General features: G+C 43.9%; 2 protein-coding genes across 3 annotated transcripts in view; one reads left to right on the forward strand and one right to left on the reverse strand.

Annotated features, from left to right (window-relative positions):
- The window catches only part of ALG10 (ALG10 alpha-1,2-glucosyltransferase), a 33,163-nt gene extending 18,687 nt beyond the window's left edge, over window positions 1-14,476 (reverse strand). Inside the window, exons 1-2 of one of the 2 annotated variants that reach the window (XM_077471395.1) lie at window positions 14,402-14,476; window positions 8,072-8,266 (exon numbers count right to left, since the gene is read on the reverse strand). In XM_077471395.1, coding sequence (XP_077327521.1) covers window positions 8,072-8,236 — 165 coding nt within the window. In that variant the 5' untranslated portion in view covers window positions 8,237-8,266; window positions 14,402-14,476. The other variant, XM_077471394.1, reaches the window with a different exon arrangement.
- Window positions 14,477-14,481: 5 nt separating this feature from the next.
- The window catches only part of TPRKB (TP53RK binding protein), a 50,627-nt gene continuing 42,716 nt past the window's right edge, over window positions 14,482-22,392 (forward strand). Inside the window, exon 1 of the mRNA XM_077471396.1 lies at window positions 14,482-14,641. The gene's annotated coding sequence lies outside the window, so the exon portion shown is untranslated. The remainder of the gene's footprint in view (window positions 14,642-22,392) is intronic.

The following is a 22,392-nucleotide window of genomic DNA, read 5'->3' on the forward strand; positions in this document are numbered from 1 at the left end:
GGTTTGGCACATACCTAAGGCCCTAAAAGCTATCTGTAAATTATGCGCCTACCTTTCATAAAAATGTAAAACTACTGTCTTTTAAAATTCCTATGACAAAACAAACCTTTTAACAATGCTGTAACAAAAAAGGATCAAGAAAACATTAGATAAAATGAAAAAGAAGATACAGCTATTGAAAGCCGGCTAGTTTAACTATGCAGGAAAAAAAAAAAATAGAATACTTTTGACTTTTCTACATTCATAAATATTCATTTCTCAAGGGAAGGCTTTACAGATCGTCACAAGCAGAAATTGTCCACATTAATGTGTCTGAAATGATTAAATCATATTCATACGCTCAGCAGCTAGTGTTTAAAACTGCAGCTGTGTGGGCACCATGTGCTGCAGGTCTAAGAATTAATCTGAATGTATGTTTTTTGCCATATCAATGTATTATTACTTCAATCTGCTATCTATGCCCTCAGAGGACTCTCACTTCAAAACATCATGGTGCATTTTCTATTGAGTTGGCAAAAATACAGATTGGTACTGGAAACTATTACTCTTCTAGATGATAGTTATCCAATGCAAAAAAAAAAAAAAACTGTTCAAATGTTCCAAACAGAAGTAATCAATGCCCAACTCTATACCATTTTACTGGTTATGGATAGAGCCAGTGAGGATTATAATCTATAGCAGTTTTTTGTTGCTCTTTTTTTTTTTTTTTTTTAGGAAGATTCCCCCATACTTGTTGACAACACATTTTAAAAATTGAGACAATGTTTTTATGTCCTTGCTTTTCTTTCGCAGTCCCTCTTCCTTGGACAGAAGTAATAGAAAATGTCCCCAAGGCAGTTAGACTCAAGAATAAACGGACTAAAATTGAAAAAAAAATTCCTGAACAAAACAAAAAAAAAAAAACAAAAAAAAAAAAAAATACACCACACCACACCATTGGCAGGAAATAGGCTTTAATACTCAGGGCTCCATGCATACTAGCTTATTTTTAAGTTCCTAGCAGCCGCTTTGAGCATTTTCTTTTTCTGCCCCAAGAAACAAAAATAGTGTTGTTAAGCAACAGTTTTCCACATTTTGCTTTTAATTAGCAAGCGGCCCGCCGGCGTCCTTAACCAGCACACAGCTGGTTAAGGAGCAGGACGGCATTCTGACGAATAGTGCCGCCTGTCGAAAAATGCCTCTGATGTCTGCGCATGCGTAGTACTGCATAGTAAAATGTCTGCACATGCGTGTTATGGAACATCACTCCGGCTGATATGCTGATCAGCTGGCGGGACATGAACATAGCACATGCGCAGATTGTCCGCGGCATTATCCGATGCTATACAAACAGCAGAGGGAGATCGTAATTGTCAAATTATGCCCCGCTGCTGTGGGCCATGTTTTGTGTGTTGTAGGGTGGCTTCAGTTTGTTGAACGGTGGGTTTTGCCTGTGTCCAAGGTCGTATTGCTATTGAAGTTGCAAAATTGTGGCATTTAGATTTGTTTTACCCTTAGGCGCAAAGGGGTTAAAGTAGTGATGTGACGTGAAGTAGTAAAGTGTAGGCAAACAGCTAATTTACACATTCCAGTACATATTTGTGAAGCAACTTTCAATATCTAATTCTGTTCAGCAGGATTTCTAATCTTTTCTCCACTGTGATCAAAACAGTAGTTTGGTCAAGACAGTGACTAGATCATGAAGGAGCAGCAGCTCACTGATGAGGTCATCTTTGTGCTCCATTCCATTTGTTAGATTCAAAGCACTGTGCAAATCAGTATAGGCTGGCTAAGAGTGGCCACCATCCCAGGGTATTTCTTGATTTTCAGCACTGTGCTATTTTAACCCTTTCATGCCTAAGCCTATTTCTGACATTTGTTGCTTACAAGTTAAAATCCATATTTTTTGCTAGAAAATTACTTAGTATCCGCAAACACACACATTTTAATATATATATATATATATATATATATATATATATATATATATATATATATATACACACACACACACACACACATACACACACATATACACATCTCTATCTATATTCTAGAACAAACTAAACTAACTAAAACAGTAAAAAGTCAGCTCAATTTTTTTAGTATAATGTGAAAGATGATGTTACGCTGAGTAAATAGATACCCAACATATCATGCTTTGAAATTGAGCAACAAACTACGGTACCTACAAATCTCCATAGGCAACGCTTTAAAAAAACAAAAAACAAAACAAACAAACAATGTTTACCAGGTTAGGGCCGGTTCACACAGCGAGGCGCGGCGAGGCGTCTCCGACTTGCCTCGCCGGGACCTCAGCGGCGACTTGCAGAGGACTTCTGTATAGAAGTCAATGCAAGTCGCCCCCGAAGTCGCCCAGAAGTAGTACAGGAACCTTTTTTCTGAGTCGGAGCGACTCGAGTCGCTCCTCTCAGAACGGTTCCATTGTACAGAACGGGGGTGACTTGCGGGAGCGAGGCGAGGCGAGCCGTGTCGCCTCGCATCGCCTCGCTGTGTGAACCGGCCCTTAGAGTTACAGAGGAGGTCTAGGGCTAGAATTATTGTTCTCGTGCTGATGATCGTGGCGATACCTCACGTGTAATTTGAACAATGTTTATATAGGCGAGCAAGACTTGCGGGTGCATTTTCTTTTCTGCACGAGCTCGCGGAGACACTTTTAAAATAAATAAAATTCTTGTTTATTTTACTTTTTAACATTGTCTTTAAAAAAAAAAAAAAAAAAAAATGTATCACTTTTACTGCTGTAAACATCGCTTGTGACAGTAAAAGGTGGTGCAAGGTAGAGCTGCACGATTCTGGCTAAAATGAGAATCACAATTTTTTTGCTTAGAAGATAAATCACGATTCTCTCAGCGTAACATCATCTTTCACATTAAAACAAAAAAAATGAGGCTCACTTTACCGGTTTTTGCTTTGTTTAAATTCATTGACATGTATGCGTTTGAAAGACCGCTGGGCAAATAGTGTGACATAAAATATTGCAGCAACTGAGATTTTATTCCCTAGGGTCTCTGCTAATATATATATATATATATATATATATATATAATGTTTGGGTGTTCCAAGTCATTTTCTAGCAAAAAATATTGATTTTAGGCTGGGTTCACACTGCTGCAGGGGGAGATCCGGATGTGATTCGCACCGCAAATCACATCCGATCTCCGTAGCGATCCGAGTTCAGCCATACAGATAGTATGGCTGAATTCGCATCGCTCCTGCAGCAAACTCGCACGGGACCTTTTTTTGGTCCGCAACAGAATCGGATCGCATGGGGGTTCACACCATGCGATCCGATTCCTGTGCGAGTCGGCAGATCGCACTGCGATATGCGGACGGATCTGGGGGTGTCATTAACATAACATTGACACTCCCAGCCGTCCGCATAGGGCAGTGTGAACTGCCGGCGGGAGTAATGCGGATTCGCGGCGTTCCCGCATCGCAGCGGTGTGAACCCGGCCTAAATCTTAAGAAACAAGTGTCAGAAAAAGATTTAGACTTTAAGTGGTTAAAACTTGGTAGACTGCCTGGATTTATTTTTTTAACACAGAAGTGCATCCCTTTGATCTAAGAAGGAAGAGTTAGTTACAATGTTTCATGTTAAAAACTTGGCAGACTGCCTGGATGTTTTCTTTTGACAGCTGAGTGAGCAGATAAGTCTCTCCACTTGTTATATGAAATAAATCGGCAAACTGCTATAGAGATAGTCAGGAGGGTTGAATCGAGATCACGATTTTTTAACGATCAACTGTGCAGCTCTAGTGAAAGGTACTCTTTATGGAGGGATTGGGGGATCTAAAAGACCCTAAAACCCTCATTTACACTTCAAAGAGTAAACCGGAAATGGCGTTGTGACATTGCTTCTGTGTTTACACATAGGAGACTTGATCAAAGCTGATCCCGGCTTCCCTCCATTCTCACTCAAGCTGGTGGAAGTGCTGGATCGTGGCTCAGGTTTCCCGGTGGGACGGGAGGCCTGGGACGTCCCCTCCCGCCCCTTCGGGATAACAGCCAATTGGCTTTTAGCTGCATTGGTTGTTATCCCTAAAGAGCCGACCACCTGCTCAAAAAAAAATAAAAAAAAATTGTCCCAATATAACCCCTTAAAGCCAAGGCCACATATGTGCCTATGGTTGGCGCTAAGGGGTTAACTGCCAATTGCACACTGAACACAAATAAAAATATTTTTTTCACACAAATAGAGCGCTCTTTTGGTGGCATTTAAATCGCTAACAAAAAAAAAGACCAAAAATGATATATTATATACCTCTTCAAAAATGTAGGCCAAAATGCATTCTGCTACAGATCTTTGGTAAAAAGAAAAATCCCATTAAGTGTAAATTTAATCAGTTTATAGCGTCTACAAGCTTTGGAATATATACTGGAATTTATGCAGCTGACACAATACTGGTAAAGGTAGCGATCAGCGACTTACAGCACAACGGGGGAGAAGGCGGAAGAAGAAAGGACAGCCAGATCGCTTTTCACCGTACAAAGAGTTCTGTGTTTTTGTAAACAAAGAACCCTGTGTGTGATTGGACACAGCTGGTTTCAGCCGAAAAACTGCTGCCAAACTCGTGTTGTCCCTATTCACAGCACGGGTCGGCAGGGGGCCCCAAACATGGAAAGCCATCACCTACATATACACGATTGTGCCTGTACTTGCCGCCCGCTCGCAATATAAAATATTTACTGAGAGTGGTCGGCAAGTAGTTAAAAATTAATTGCATGCAAACAATTTTTTTGATTGAATGCAAAACAGAATTAAACTGGGGTGTTGTATATCTGCCTACATTTACACGTTACAAGCGACAAGACAGACGTAGTGCCTTACATCAACAAATGTTTGCAAACACCTACATTTCAGCAAGCCATATGGTTTTATTTTCGGATAGCATATGAAAGTGTTAAAATCTGTCAGGTTTATAGTGCTGAACCCTCATTAGGAAGATCTACTCTCTTCGGCCGGTTACATTTACCTCCAGTACAAAAAAGCAATGGAAAATCCACAATGTTAGCATTGTCCCAGGAACAGGAGGGGAGGCAAGATATTTACCGTATATACTCGAGTATAGGTCAATCCGAATATAAGCAGAGGCCCCTAATTTACCACAAAAAAACTGGGAAAACTTATTGACTCGTGTATAAGCCGAGGGTGAGACATGCAACAGCTACTGTTACAGCTTAAAAGAGTGGAAAAGAGGGTCAACAATGCCCATCTGCAGCTGCATACCTCCCTGTGTCCATGCCCGTGTCCATGCCCGTGTCCATGCCCGTGTCCATGCCCGTGTCCATGCCCGTGTCCATGCCCGTGTCCCGTCCATGCCCGTGTCCCGTCCATGCCCGTGTCCCGTCCATGCCCGTGTCCCGTCCATGCCCGTGTCCCGTCCCTCCCTGTGTCCATCGCAGCCTACCTGTCTCTTTGCCTTCTGCAGCCTCTGTGTGCCATGCCGCACCTCTCCTCCTCGTCTGACAGACGGCGGCCATTCCACTGTTCAAAAGCCGCGCCTCTCTGTCTGTGATAGGTGGAACACTCAATTTCCCAGCAGTCAGTGTTCCGCCTATCACAGACATCCTCTCATCCTCGTCCGTAGTATGAGAATGAGCGGATGTCCGTGATAGGCGGAACACTGACTGCTGGGAAATTGAGTGTTCCGCCTATCACAGACAGGGAGGCGAGGCTTTTAAATAGTGGAATGGTCGCCGTCTGCCTACCTGATCTGCGTGACTCGAGTATAAGCCGAGGGGGGCACTTTCAGCCTAAAAAAAAGGGTCTGAAAATCTCGGCTTATACTCGAGTATATACGGTAAATAGGGATGCCTGTTCTGGTGACAACTGTCCAAGAGGAGATTTACCTAGGCTTTGGAGAAATTTCTTTTTGCATACTGTTGTGGGACAGAAACTGAAAAAAAAAAAAAAAAAATTCCCCAAGAGGACAAAAAAATACAAAAATAAAATAAAAAACACACACACACACACCTTTGCCGCTCTTTCCCAAACTAGAAAACACAAATTGGTGCAAACAGCAATAGAGTTTTCAATAGTGCAATAATCAACATCAGCTTCACTGCATTTACACTTCAATACACTATTTTTTTTTTTTTCACTATTCAGCCCAAGTTTTGTGGATAGGAAATCTTTGCAGAGGTTGTTTTATAGTTCTTTGCTGTATCTGCAGAGTACAGCAGATTGTCTAGGTATGGTATCACGCCTATGCCTTGCAGTCTCAGGCCCTTTAGCTCTTCTGCCATAATCTTTGAGATTCTGGGCACAGAAGAGATGCCGAAAGGCTAAAGATGTGTACTGAAGATGCAGGGTGGCCACGGCCCCTTGGATCAGGAACCTTGGGTATCTTTGATGACTTTTCTTTATGGGTACATGTAAGTAGGCGTCTTGCAAGTCTATTGTGACCAAGAATACCTCTGCTCTTTTGTTGAGCGGCTTCCATGTTAAATCTCCTAGAATGACAAAAAAAAGGGCGCCTTCCCCTGCTTCTTTTTTGCTTGGGGGAACCGTTTGTTCTTCACTTCAGTCCTGTCCAGGACCGTTTACAGGTCTGACCTGAACAGAAAATTTCCTATGAATGGGATCCCGCACAGCCTATTCTTGGAGGCGATGTCCCCTTCCATGACTTTCAGCCACAGGGCTCTCCTCACTAAGGCTGTGGCCCTAGAAGATATTACTATATCAGCCGAGGCATCCTCTAGGAAAGCTGCCACTCTGGTTAGTGTGGGAATGGTCTTCACAAATTCTTCCCTTGGCATATCTCCTTGCAACTCTTGCAGTTGAGACAGCCAGCTAACAGGGTTACTCTTTGATACCCAGTGTGTCTGCTATATCCTTTAGGTTAGGTTTCCACTATTGCGACCTGAAAGTCTGATGATTTTTTTGATGCAATTTTGATGCCACTTGAAACCATGTCTGTGTATCTTGATGTCTATGGACCTCAATTCGCATCAAAGTGGGACCAAAGTAGTGCAAATACCACTTTGAAGTCGCATAGATATGAAGGTACTCATTGGAAGTCATGGGGTATGACTTGTCATGCCACTTTCCAGTCCTAAGTCGCATGACAATTTGCTCTAGATGAGACCGTGCCTTAGAAGATTATCAATGTCTTTTGCCAAGTCATCCTCCACGGAATCCCAGCATAAGCCACCCTCGGCCTCTTGTTCAGAGTTATCTGAATAGATCATCTGTTCTTGCCGATTTGCCTCTTCCCTGCTACCCAAGGGGATATATACATTGCTGGTACATGGGGTACTGGTTTGGCTAGAGCTTGCTGGCACCTCTAGCTTCTCTACTGCTGAGCATTATGGCCCAATAGTGCTCTTTATTTCCTTTTTGAAGGCGTTAAGCATGTCCTTAAGGAAGCCTTTCGACTCCTTAGCCACCATTTTCTGAATTTTTGGCATAGTGTTTTTTTTTTTCACTCTGGGAAAAACCAATGACCGCAAGAGGTGCGTGCCTTGCTCTGATATGCGCCCTTTTTTCTTCTGGGGCCTTTGCCTGCAAGTAAGCGGTGTACAATGCAATTGCACAGTTTAAAATCACGCTGCAGCCGACCAGAAGTGATGTCACCGGGAACCGACTCACTCTAGTGCTTGCCCTGGAAGCTCCAGCCTCCATCAAGATGGCTGCCTACGGGACCACGGGACCGGAAATGATGTGTCCGGTCTCTCTTTCTATACCTCCCAGGACCGCAAACGAGGGGATTTTGCAGAGATATCTGAGGGATGCGAGTGGAATACGATAGGCGGGTAGGAGGGTTAGCGGACAGGTCGCTCTCACACCGAGGGAACCTCTAAAGCACTTGGAGTGCGGGGCTGAATGGGATGCTGCTTAGGGAGTCCCCTGCAGAAAGCACAGAGTCTGGATAAAATAACAAACATTTGCAGCTCCTGTGGGTCCGTAGGAAACACAAAACAACTGAGGCACACAGGTGAGACTAACAAATTTATAATGGTGGACTAATGCGTTTCCTACAGGAAGGATGCTGCCCTGGAAGACGATTGGAGAAAAATACATTTTACCTTTAGAACCAATTTGAGTTCACAATACTTTTACACTTACCTGATTAAAGTGTCCCTGGCAGTATTGCTGAGCTTGGGGGATGTGAAAGATTTCATCCATGTATGGGTCTCTCTGTTCTCGTGTGATTTTTGAGAACAGTAGGCTGGATAAAAGAAAACAGCCACTAAACAGAGCAGAAAAGTAATAGCCTTCAAGTTTCTCCATTTTTTCGTTTTACGATACAACAGTCCAAGTCTGGAAGAGAAAAGACCATTAGAGGAAATAAATATGTGCCCCAGTGTACACACAGCATTTTACATCAAAAAAGTTGTGGTAAAAAAGCCAAATGTTCCTGCAGATAATGTCATCAGCCTTTAGTCTGCTCATAGACCATATTTACTGTTTCAGATATTTAGAAAAGGCTAAAGTGTGGTACACACTATCAGATTGTTGGCCAACAAAGCCTCAGACTTTTGTCTGACGGGCTGTGTCAGGAACTTGTCTTGCATACAAAACAATACACAACTTTCGGGCAACAAACACGACCGAAGTGACGTACTACGAGGAATTTCAGCTGTTGAGCGCCACCCTTTGGGCACCTTCTGCTAATGTTGTGTTTGGTGAGCAGTGATTCTGAGCATGCGTGTTTGTACTTTCAACTTTTGTGTGATGGACGTGTGTACAGATGATAGGAAAATCTGACAACAGACCGTTGTCCTCCAAAAATGTACCAGCCTGCAATCCAACATTTGGACAATTGTCTGATGGGGCGTACTGAGAGCCAGATTTTAGGCCAACAGTCTGTCAACACACAATTCCCTGCTGAAAATCCGATTGTGTGTAGGAGGCTTTAGAGCTGCGCTTGGGAAAAAAGCCTTAATGGGGTGGGAGAGGGGCACATTTGTCAAGCTCAAGACAAAAAAAAAAGAAATTTCACATGACCAGATTTTAATGAAATTTCATCTCCTGTCAAATCATGGTGTTGGGCAATTTATCAAGGAGCTTAGATCCTCATGTGTTTTCTCAATAAAGACAACAGATGAAAAAAGAATTCAATGATGAGTCCTGTGCTACAGTCCCCTGACTCCCTCACTTTCATTACTGCTTCAAGTACTATCAGTTGTTGTCCTTGCAAGGTTGTATAACAGACAAACTGGAATGTGAATGAGGATGGCTTTCTTCAACCTCCTCTGCTTTTTCAAAACAATACCAATTTATGCACACAATTCCCCAAGACTGTTGGCTTCTTTAGGCAACAATCTATGCATTGGATACCTTGTTTTAAGCTATGCAGCCTTAAATCTTGGAAACCTTGCAGATTGCCAAAGTAGTACATTAAACACTATTAAAATGACAAAAAGACAAAACACTATGTGGGTTTTTTAATAGAACTGATCAAGCACCTCACCTTTGTCCCAATCATCTCCTCATTGTGTAGCCCTACTAAATTACCTAGGCTCCAAATTTCCCAATTACAGACACTTGTCTCCATGAACCCCTGCTACTTATGGCTTCATTCATACCTGAGTGTCACATTTTTGTGTGTTTTTGAGCGTTCGTGTACAGCATTTTTAAAGCGTTTTTGAGCTGTGGCATTTTTCTAAATTAGCCAATAGAGAAAAATACACGATTTATCATTTGTTGCTAGGTTTTTCATCCGCTTTTATTATTTCATTTTTCTTCTACTTTTTTTTTTTTTTTTTAGAAGGGGTTAAGGGTTTAAAAAGGTTAGGCTTAGGGGTTAATTTGTCATGTATTTACTTATTTTGTATGGTTAGGGTTTAATGTTTGGGATTAGAGTTTAATATTTGGGTTTGGATTTTTTTATTTTATTGATTATATTTTATTATTGCATTTGAGCATAAAAACACACAAAAATACTCGAATCAAGTGCTTCCAAGCATTTCTACGGAATGAAAAAGGCTTAAAAAATTCACCAATCTGCCTGATTCACGCTACAAAAAAAAAAACTCCAGAACTTAGTTTCAGGCGACTTGTAGTGGAGATGTGAACTAACGCCATAGAGAATAATGGATTTTTCTTCTCTTCCAGCATTTTGGAGCTTCAAGCTACAAAATGCTGAGGTGTGAATGGAACCTACCAGTATGAAGGACCCTGAATAAATGGGGTGAGGAGGAGATATTTTCTGGTGGGATAAGAATTGCACAACATGCTTTGTTTTGCCTTCCTTCTCTACCAAATGTAGAAATTATAAACTTAAAGTGGAAGAAAAGCCTAATATAGTACTTATAGGTAGATATCTGCGCCAACCTATATGCAATAATTTAGTGCTCCAATCAATCGACAGTGAATTTCTAAATATCTAAACACCATGACATGTGCCTGAAAAAAATACATTTTATAGTCCCAATGACAGTACTTTAACCGCGTCCGCACCGCCCATCGCATATAAACTGCGGCAGGGTGGCCTCACTGCGCAAAGTCACATACCTGTACGCGATTTTGTGCACGTGGTGTAGGGGGCACTCTCGCCACTCCCGCTGTGATTGGGCACAGCAGGAGCCAATCAGTGGGTCCGGTAGCCGCAGCGATTCACTGATCTTTCTTTAGACAGACATACCAGCAGTGTGCCTATGTAAACAATGCAAACCGCTGATCTAGGAGGGAGCAAAAGAGAGATCTTATGTTTCAGCTCTCTTTTCCTCCAGTGTATCCATCCCCCACACAGTAAGCATCTCCCAGGGACACACTTAGGCCCCTTTCACACTACCGATCCATTCAGATCCACTTGTCAGTTTTTCAGGCAGACCTGAACGGATGCTCCATAGAGCTCTATGACGCGTCGGATGTCAGCGGTGACATGTCTGCTGACATCCGACCCGCTCCGATCCAAAAAAGTGTGACGGAGGAAAAAGCTGTTTTTCCATCCGTCATCAGATCGGATCGGGTGACGATGGACACTGCGGTCCATCGTCACCCGATCTCCCACAGGGGAGAGCGGCGCTGTGTCAGGTCTGTCCCTGCGCAGTGTGCAGATACAGACCTGTCCTCTGCCTGCTCAGCGGAGATCACTCCGATAATCCCTGCTGAGCAAGCGGATATCCACGGGGCGGATAACCACTGATCCGCCCTGTGTGAAAGGACCCTGAAAATGGTTGTAAACCCTCCAATACAACTTTATCTCTCTGTAATCTAGATAGAACAGGCAGCTGATCGCTGCCTGTGAAAACGTCCTGCAAATTTGAGTGACGTCAGGCGTGATTGCGCACTAGGTATTTTCATTAACGGCACACTATGTGTGCCCTTTCTATCTCAAAAAAATACATATTAGGGCAAAACTGATGAAGAAATTCATTTTTTTATTGGGAAGGTTTTATAGTAGAAAAAAAAAAATTTTTACTCAAAATTGTCAGCTTTTTTTTGTTGATAGCGCAAATAATACAAAGCCGCGGAGGTGATGAAATGCTACCAAAAAGAAAAAAAAAGACAAATTTTATTTGGGTACAGCATCGCACGGCCATGCAATTGTCAGTTAAAGCAACGCAAAAAATGGCCTGATCAGGAAGTGGGTAAAACCTTCCAGAGCTAAAGTGGTTAAAAGGAGCTTCTTCATGCCAAATAATGGATGTATTGATAGTTCACTCAATCACCTGTGATTTGCCACCACCTTCCAGAATTTGCACTCACCAGATGGTGGAATATGAGCCTGATCAACACACAGTTCTTTCAATTCTCTGTATGGATTTTTCCATAAGGTACCTCAGCAGATACAGCAATATTCCTCCATATACCTGCACCAGATTCACCTCTCTCATGCAATATAAAAATGATCATCATTGCACAATATTCCAAAAATGTATTAACCACTTCAATACAGGGCATTTTCACCCGCTTCCTGCGCAGGCCAATTTTCAGCGCTATTGCACTTTGAATGACAATTGCGCGGTCATGCAACCCTGTACCCAAGTTAAATTTGTATCTTTTCCCCACAAATAGAGCTTTCTTTTGGTGGTATTTGATCACCTATGCGTTTTTTTTTATAAACAAAAGAGTGACAAGGTCGAAAAAAAAAAAAAAAAAAAAAAAAAAAAAAAACCAACCACAATTTTTGCTACTATAATAAATATCCAAAAAAAAAAATTCTATTCGGTTTTGGCCGATACATATTCTTCTACATATTTTTGGTAAAAATCACAATAAGCGTATATTGATTGGTTTGTGCAAAAGTTATATACAGTCTACAAAATAGCGGATAGATTTATGGCATTTTTATTATTATTTTTTACTAGTAATGGCGGCGATCTGCGATTTTTATTGTGACTGTGACATTGCAGTGAACATATCAGACACTTTTGACACTATTTTGGAACCATTCACATTTATACAGTGATCAGTGCTATAAAAATGTACTGAATACTGTATAAATGGCACTGGCAGGGAAGGGGTTAACACTAGGGGGGCGGGATCAAGAGGTTAAATGTGTTACCTAGGGAGTGATTCTAACTGTAGGGGGGAGGGGACTCACAGGGAGAAAAGACCGATCGGTGTTCCTCTGTACTGGGAACACATCACATGATCATCTCTCCCCGCAATCGCGGGTGCCACGGCGGACATCGCGGCCACCAGGGGCACGCAACGGCTCCCGACTGACGTGGTGGGCATGCCTCCCTAGACCGCTGGGAAGCCGAGGACATCATATGCATCATATGATGTCCGCACAGGATGGGAGATCCCTCCTGTGGACGTCATTTGACTATGGGTGGGGAAGGAAGTGGTTAAGCTTTAAAACCATAACATATGTATACACTCACAAAAAAAAAAAATCCAAAATCTGATTTTTTTTATCAAAATTTCTTTTAATAAAAAGCTTTTGGAGTAAAAAAATCTATCTAAAGAGATTTCTATTTAAGATTAATAATTTAGTTTATTCAGCATGAAATGGAGCTTATTTATGTAGCATAAGGCTGCATATTCTGCAATATTTACATTTTTGGTAAACTCATTCAATGAATCCAAGCTCTGCAAGCCGAGATAACATCCACTGCATTCACACAATTTCACAGTAAGCACGAGATAAAAAAAAAAAAAAAAAAAAAAAAAAAAGAAGAGTTCAAGAATATTCTTTTATCCCATTGTTTTGCAAATCTATGTACACTTCAAACTGTATGATTGAATTGGTTCTGATATCGCTGTTTTACTAACATGACAGCTTATAGTTCTATATAGGAAACCTTCATTTTGTTTGCAAATATTAAAAGATTCTAACTACCAGCAACAGTAAGTCCTTACATTTAAAGAGCACCTGTCATTTCAGATCCATCATGGCTGGGCCTGTTAAGTGTATGGGAATGTCGGTGAGTCAACAGCAGGTCAGAAGAGGAGGAGCCTCTGCGAGACAGATGACAGTTGCTCTTTAAAAATTATGATTAAAAATCAAGCCTTTTTACTAGTGATTTAAAATCATGGTCAAGCCTAGGTTCACATTGCAGTGGTTTGGCATGTAGTAGTTTCTGTTTTGAAATGAAATCCACCCAGACCAGAACTAGTGTCCCCATTGGAAGATTTCACCTCTATTGCTTTTCTGGGACAACCCAAAATATAGGATTTTCCTTTACTTTCAATGATAATGGTAAAAAGGACAAATAGAGAGGGCGAATCTCCTTAACGGGGATACAGAGAGCAACAAAAACCTGACAGGCGTTCTAATCCCTCTACACTCCATCCAAAACTAAAGAAAAAATAGTTTCCCTTGGTTATACTTTAATGTAACTGTGCCACTAGTAGACCAAAATCCAGGCAGTGGGCAGAGAAAAATAAGAAGCTGAATATTAAACCCTCCAGAGGGCAGCAAGAAGGTGGTTTTCTTTCTCACAGCACCAGGCCCATCCAGCTGTCAGACAGTGTGTCCCCTCTGTGGGCTTCCTCCCACTGCACCACACAGGAGGCTTCTTATGGCTGGATTGTTGAATTCTTTGACTCCACTGTAGAGATTTTTCCTCCCTTTTTATTCCTGTTCCAGTGGGACGGGAATGGCAGCAACCGGGGGGGGGGGGGGGAGGGGAATGGAATGCAAGCAACCGGGGGAATGCCAGCAACCTGGGTCATGAAATGACAGCAACCGGTGTCACCAGGACGGTAAATGGTGATAAACCCAGTCACTATTTTGAGAAATGCCAGTCTTTAGGGTCACCAGGACAGGAAGAAAACAAACACATCATTCAAGTCCCAACCTTCACCCGATCTGTCACTCAGACAGAAAATCAGGGGGAACTTTGATACATTACGCATGGTTGTAAAGACCTGTCAGTAAGGGACTCCCTTCCTTATTCTATTATTCCAACAATAGTAGACAGAGATGGATTGAGCTCTCGTAGCGAGGCGGCGCTCAGTTCTCCCAGCACCATAATGATAATAATAGAGCTCTCATACCAAAGACACCTTCCGCCAGCCAATCCGAGCCGTACTGCAGACTTCCCGGCGCCTCGGTGCACCCTGGATCACTGTCCGTGCTCCGCTCTGCCCACAGGTTCCGCCTTTCTGTGCGTCCCCTCCGGTGGAGAGGTCTGGAGCACGCTGGAATTGTAGATGGTCTGCTGCCTAAACTGAGGGACGTTGTGGTATATGGAAGGTGGAGTGTTGGCGGGTTCAGGGCTTGTGTCTGTCTTCCAGGTGAGTTCTAAGAGGTTGACAATAGACCACCATAGATATTATGTGACTGTAGAGAAGAGAGCTGGGTGGGAGTTGTGAGAAGTATTTATATTTATGTCCTTTATTCCAACGCCTCGTTCACACCTGCGCATGGCGTAAACATGCGACAGCAGTCACAGGATTGGACAGTCTGTTTTCTTGTATGCGACCAAAGAAGCCTCCGCACCTTTTTGGGCAGAGACCTCGACGTGTTTTTTTTTACTGCATGTTTTTCTAGCCGTTCTTGAGTATATATACGTGATCCTGCACTTCCGGGTATTGGGCGCATCGGCTTACTCCCGCTGTGATCCTACACAGCGGTAGCTGATCACCGATGTCTGCCGCCACCCACTGGTCATTCTGTACACAGGCAGAACGGCGATCTGTCAGTAGGGAAGGCAGGGATTCTGTGTCTCTGCAAGGCAGAGACACCAATCTATGCCTTCCCCTAGTAAACGTACCTCCCACACTACAGTAAAAAAAAAAAAACAGCTATGCACACAGTTAACCCTTTAATCGCCTCTGATGTTAACTCTTTTCCAGCCCGTGTCATTAGTACAGTGATAAAAATATGCACTGTCACTGATCACTGTATTCATGTCACTGGCACCCAAAAAGTGTCCTATTTGTCCACCACAATATCACAGTCCTGCTATAAGTTGCTGATCAACGCTATTATTAGTAAAAAAAAAAAATTAAAAAAATTCCATAAATAGATCAGACCGCAAAAGCACAAACCAATCAATAGATGCTTATTGGGATTTTTTTTTTACCAAAGTGTGTGTGTATATATATATATATATATATATATATATATATATATATATATATATATATATTGTAGCGCCGGCTCCTGAAGAGCATGCACAATGTTTTTGAAATTTAATGTTACACCTGAACTGCAGTTTGGTTTGGGTATAATTATTCCAAATTTTGTCCTCAGCATCAGTCTGACTGGACTATAGGGTGTTCAGCCTGGCCACCGGGGGCACTGTCTTTTCTGGCAGGCATGGAACCACAGTCTGGTTGGGTGCTTTAAATTTATTTTCTCTCGGAGCCCACCCAGTGGGAGTGTCACTCTTGCTGTGCTTTCTGGGAGAGAGTACTTAAGATGCAGATGTCACGTGGTTCGGGTTTCCGGGCCAGAAGTATGTTCTGACTGCATGGTCCTGGTCCTCCTGACCAGCCCTCAGGAAGGCTATGGCCTGGGGTGCGGATCCACCCGACCTTATGTCTCGGGGCTGGCTAGCTGGGGACAAGGAGACTAAAGAAAGGATTCCGAGGTGGTCCGGCACCATCTCTGGTTGTGGAGAGGCCCAGCAACTTCGAAGCTATCCAGGGGAGGACTCTTCAGAAGAAGGCCATGGGTTGGCTTCTTAGCAAGAGCCTGGTGAGGCTGAAGGACCTAAGTGAATCCAATCTCGTGGGTATCGCCAAACCGGCTGAAAGATCCAGGTATCACACGAGTGTTCTACAAGTCCTAGTTTCCTACATGTTCTACAACAACGTCTGTGGCAGAGACTTATTCCTGATTTAAGCACCTTGTTGGGTGCTAGGCCTTGTGAGAGAGGGACTATCCAACTTGAGTGAACATCCAGCTGTGAATGGCTATTCTCTGGATTTAGTCAAAGTAAGAGAGTTCTTTATTATTGACTTTGGCACGAAGAGTACCTGAACTTTCCTCCTAACCCTCTGATCCTATACTAAGACTGTTCGTTAACGAAATTTTTTTTTTTACAAATAAAAATCCCTTTAAGCGGATCTGTCGTTAGTCTCTAAAGTTTCTGGGCCATCTACCATGGGAACCCCTAGACACAAATCGAGGTGAAGAAGGCAACGGTAAGCCCAATCAAACCAGCAGCTTCTTGACTTCGTATACGTCTAGGGTTTCCCATGGTAGATGGCCCAAAGAAATGTAGAAACTGACACTGAATCTTCTTTTGGGTTATTTATTTGAAGTAGAAATAGAATCTCTCAGTTTAGGGTAGATGGTTAGGAGGAAGTTCAGGTACTTTGGACTGTCAAAAATGGAAAGTCTTTTATAGAAGAAATGCAGAGAATAACCGCTTCACAGCTGGATTTTAACAACCCCCGGATAGAAACCCTCTCACTAGGCCTAGCATCCGGTAGGGTGTAAAGTAAAGTCAAGTCTCTGCCACGGACTTGAATGTAGAATACTTGAGAAAAAGTCTCTGTCATAGACTTGAGCGTAACTGAGGGACATATATTTATCTATTATACGGTACCAGTATCTCTCAGCCGGTCCAGCGATACCGTATGAGTGTAGATCCATGAAGGTTCCTTTAGAGAAGCCAGCCTTGCACATGGCCTTCTCCTGAAGAGTGCTCCCCTGGATGCTTCTCCAGTTGCTAGTCCTCTCCTTAGATGAGACGGCACCGGACCACCCTTGAATCACCAGGCCCTGCTATCCATTCAGGCCTCTCCCTGCAGTTACTTCGCCTCGGGCTATCCGGCCTCAAGACTTGGAAATGCATGGAGCCACACCCCAGGCCAGGAGGGCCATGAGGGATGGTCAGGAGGACCAGAGCCAAACAGACAGAAAAATCTTCTGAAACTGAACCCTGTAGCACATGATGTCAGTACCTTAAATACCACATCTCAGAATTCACAGCAGGAGAACACTCCCACTGGGCTGGTTCAGAGAAAAACGTGGCACTCAATACACCCAGCTAAACTGCACTCTCACACTTTCCGGCGGTGACAGCGACACTTGCGGCCAAGAAGAACCCAGTGCAACCCAGCTGGACTGGTACTGAAATCATAATTTAGTAAAATTAGCCCTAAAACCCAACTGTGGTTTCAGGAATATTAACTTTCAAAAACATATAGCGCTTGCTTGTCAGGAGCCAGCGCTATATATATATATATATATATATATATATATATATATATATATATATATATATATATATATATATATATATATATATATAGCACTAACCCCCAAAGGAGCTGCTGGTTTTATTCGGGCTTACCGTCGCCTCTTCATCTTAAGGGAGTCCCATGGAAAGTAGCCCAAATGATGATAGACCAGACACGTGGACCTTTTTGAAGATTTATTTAGGGGTAACACCAAAGAAAGACACAAGACGCAGTCCTTCAATAGAGGGTTACAGGATAAGGGGGAGTTCAGGCACCTAGTAATTGCGGGTTAGAGGTATCAGTCAGATCCAGAGGACAAAAAGCTCCACAGACTGGATCCAGCAATCACCGGATAGGCCCCTCTCACTTGACCTAGCAGCCGATGAGATGCCAAACAAAGTCTCTGCCAGAGACTTGTTACTTGAACTTAGAGATTTTTAAGAGTTTTTAGGAAGAAATACCATACAGTACCAGATTCTTTCAGCCGACCCGGCGATACTGTAAGGATATTGATCTGGGTTGCGTCCTCAAACTGAGTTTCCAGGCTCCTTCAGTGACACCAGCCTCCTCTGGATCCTCCAGCTTTTCTTGGCTTCTCCCCGCAGGCGAGACAGCACAGGACCACCCCTGGATCAGTAGGCCCCAAGACATTCCTGGGCCTACACTCTCAGTTTGCGAAGCCTCGGGCCAGCCAGCCCCGAGGTGCAAGACCATGCTACAGACCCCAGGCCAGGAGGGCCCTGGGGTTGGAATCATGGACCCCGGAAAACAAACCAAAAAAATGGCGTCTGTACCTTAAATAACCTCTCCCAGAATGAGCAGCAGGGAAACCACACCCACCGAACCATTTCCGAGCAAGAGGTGGCATTCAATGCATCCAGCCTTCTGCTGCTCCACAGACGCTGACAGGGACACCTAAAGTCAGGTGGGAATCAGTGCAACCCAGCTGGACTGGTACAGAAACCATAACTTTTAGAGAAATTTAGTCTGAGCCAAACTACAGCTTCAGACAATTAAATTTGAAAAAAACAATAGCGTCTGCTCATCAAAAAGAAAAAAAACACACAAAATGCAGCGCTCTGAAAGGATGATCAAATGAATTCCATCATAGTACTGTATGCATAAAGTAAAAAATTGTTTTACAGTCAAAGTCTAAAATAAATGGTAGTTAACCTTACCAGTGACCTCAGAGTGGATAAGGGGGGAAACAATCATCTGGGTGGCTTGCCTGGAGATGGTTTGAACATCAATCACCATCCAAGGAAATGGAGGGGAGAAAAGTCATTTCCCAGAGGGGAGCATACTGGCTGCTGGCAAAGCCTGCCAGCTCCAGGTGGATGCCACAGCTGGATGGTGATCAGCAGGATGGGTAGAAAGTAGAGCTGCACGATTCTGGCTAAAATGAGAATCACACTTTTTTTGCTTAGAAGATAGATAGGAGCACTCCCTTTTAAGAGAGTGCTCCTAATCTCAGATAGTTACCTGTATAGAAGACACCTGGGGGCCAGGGATCTTATTGATAGGGGATCAAATACTTATTTCACTCATTAAAATGCAAATCAATTTATAACTTTTTTGAAATGCGTTTTTCTGGATTTTTTTTATTATTCTGTCTCTCACTGTTAAAATGAACCTAGTTGTGCTCATACGTTTACACACCCTGGCAGAATTTATGATTTCTTGGTCATTTTTCAGAGAATATGAATAACACAAAAACTTATTTTACTCATGGTTAGTGTTTGGCTGAAGCCATTTATTATCAGTCAACTGTGTTTACTCTTTTTAAATCATAATGGCAACAGAAACTACCCTTGATCCTGATCCTTATTAACCACTTGCCGACCGCCGCACGCCGATGTACGTCGGCAGAATGGCACGGGCAGGCATAAGCACATACATGTACGTCCTTTGCCTCCCGCGGGTCGGGGGCCCGATCGGGCCCCCGCCCGGTGCCTGCGGCGGTCGGTTTTCGTTCGGGAGCGATCCCGGACGAGGGGACGGCCATTCATTCATGGCCACCCCCTCGCGATCGCTCCCGACGAATGGAAATCCCCGGTGACATCACTTCCTCTCCTGTAATGTAAACACAGGAGAGGAAGTGATGTATTCTCTCCTCCGTGTCGGTATTTTTCGTTCCGACACGGAGGAGAGCGGATCAGTGAGTTGCACCAACACATCCCACACACAGTAGAACATGCCAGGCACACTCACACCCCCCCTTTACCCCCCGATCACCCCCCCAATTACCCCTGCCCCCCAGTCACAGTGACACCAATGTCATTTTTTTTTTTTTTTTTTTTTTTTTTGCATTGGTGTCATTTGTGACTGTAATAACTGTTAGGGCAGTTAGGGTTAGCCCCCTTTAGTTCTAATGTACCCCCCTAACCCCCCCAATAAAGGTTTAACCCCGTGATCACCCCCCGTCGCCAGTGTCACTAAGGCTGGGTTCACATTGCAGCGGTTTATGAGAACGAATGTGATTCGCACCGCACTGCAGTGCAAATCACATCCGATCTCTGTGCGATTCGAGTTCAGCCATTCGCCGCACCCGCCGCACCCGCCACACCCGCCGCACCCGCCGCAAATTCGCACGGGACCCTTTTTTTGGCCCGCAGCAGAATCGGATCGCATGGGTGTTCACACCATGCGATCCGAGTTTGCAGATCGCACTGCGATATGCGAACTGATCTGGGGGTGTCAGTAACATTTCACTGACACTCCCAGCAGTTCGCATAGGGCAGTGTGAACTGCCGCCGGGAGGCATGCGATGCGGGAACCCGCCGCGGATTCGCGGCGTTTCCGCATCGCTCCAGTGTGAACCCAGCCTAATAAGCGATCATTTTTCTGATCGCCGTATTAGTGTCACAGGTGACGCTAGTTAGGCAGGTAGGTATTTAGGTTCGCCGCAGCTTTTTATAGCGCTAGGGACCCCCATATACTACCGCATAAAGCCCCCTGATTGCCCCCTAGTTAACCCTTTCACCAGTGATCACCATATAACTGTTACAGGTGACGCTGGTTGGTTAGTTATTTTTTTATAGTTTCAGGGCACCCGCCATTTATTACCTAATAAAGGTTTAACCCCCTGATCACCCGGCAGGTGTCATTTGTGACTAATAACTGTTAGGGCAGTTAGGGTTAGCCCCCTTTAGTTCTAAGGTACCCCCCTAACCCCCCCAATAAAGGTTTAACCCCGTGATCACCCCCCGTCGCCAGTGTCACTAAGGCTGGGTTCACATTGCAGCGGTTTATGAGAACGGATGTGATTCGCACCGCACTGCAGTGCAAATCACATCCGATCTCTGTGCGATTCGAGTTCAGCTATACAGATAGTATGGCTGAATTCGTGCCGCACCCGCCGCAAACTCGCACGGGACCCTTTTTTTGGTCCGCAGCAGAATCGGATCGCATGGGTGTTCACACCATGCGATCCAAGTTTGCAGATCGCACTGCGATATGCGAACTGATCTGGGGGTGTCATTAACATTTCACTGACACTCCCAGCAGTTCGCATAGGGCAGTGTGAACTGCCGCCGGGAGGCATGCGATGCGGGAACCCGCCGCGCATTCGTGGCGTTCCCGCATCGCTCCAGTGTGAACCCAGCCTAATAAGCGATCGTTTTTCTGATCGCTGTATTAGTGTCACAGGTGACGCTAGTTAGGCAGGTAGGTATTTAGGTTCGCCGCAGCTTTTTATAGCGCCAGGGACCCCCATATACTACCGCATAAAGCCCCCTGATTGCCCCCTAGTTAACCCTTTCACCAGTGATCACCATATAACTGTTACAGGTGACGCTGGTTGGTTAGTTATTTTTTTATAGTTTCAGGGCACCCGCCATTTATTACCTAGTCTCACTAGTGTACCCCTAAATTTAGGGGTGTCTACTTTCTAAAATGGGGTCATTTGGGGGGGGGGGGGGTTTGTGCCATCTTGGCATTTTATGGCCTTCAAAACTGTAACGCCCTTAGAAAGCCTGAAGGCGGTGCTTGGTTTTTGGGGCCCCGTACGCGGCTAGGCTCCCAAAAAGTCCCACATATGTGGTATCCCCGTACTCAGGAGAAGCAGCAGAATTTATTTTGGGGTGTCATTTCACATATGCCCATGGCATGCGTGAGCAATATATCATTTAGTGACAACTTTGTGAAAAAAAAAAAAAGTTTGTAATTTTCCCGCAACTTGTGGCAAAATATAAAATATTCCATGGACTCAACATGCCTCTCAGCAAATAGCTTGGGGTGTCTACTTTCTAAAATGGGGTCATTTGTGGGGGTTTTGTGCCATCTTGGCATTTTATGGCCTTCAAAACTGTAATAGGTAGTGAGAAGTGAACTCAAAAAATTACGCCCTTAGAAAGCCTGAAGGCGGTGCTTGGTTTTCGGGGCCCCGTACGCGGCTAGGCTCCCAAAAAGTCCCACATATGTGGTATCCCCGTACTCAGGAGAAGCAGCAGAATTTATTTTGGGGTGTCATTTCACATATGCCCATGGCATGCATGAGCAATATATCATTTAGTGACAACTTTGTGAAAAAAAAAAAAAAAAAAAAAAAGTTTGTAATTTTCCCGCAACTTGTGGCAAAATATAAAATATTCCATGGACTCAACATGCCTCTCAGCAAATAGCTTGGGGTGTCTACTTTCTAAAATGGGGTCATTTGTGGGGGTTTTGTGCCATCTTGGCATTTTATGGCCTTCAAAACTGTAATAGGTAGTGAGGCGTGAAATCAAAAATTTACGCCCTTAGAAAGCCTGAAGGCGGTGCTTGGTTTTCGGGGCCCTGTACGCGGCTAGGCTCCCAAAAAGTCCCACATATGTGGTATCCCCGTACTCAGGAGAAGCAGCAGAATTTAT

Source organism: Lithobates pipiens, unplaced genomic scaffold, assembly GCF_037356315.1.
Source record: "Lithobates pipiens isolate NorthernLeopardFrog02 unplaced genomic scaffold, aLitPip1_a1.2 Scaffold_8, whole genome shotgun sequence".
NCBI classification, from domain to species: Eukaryota; Metazoa; Chordata; class Amphibia; order Anura; family Ranidae; genus Lithobates; species Lithobates pipiens.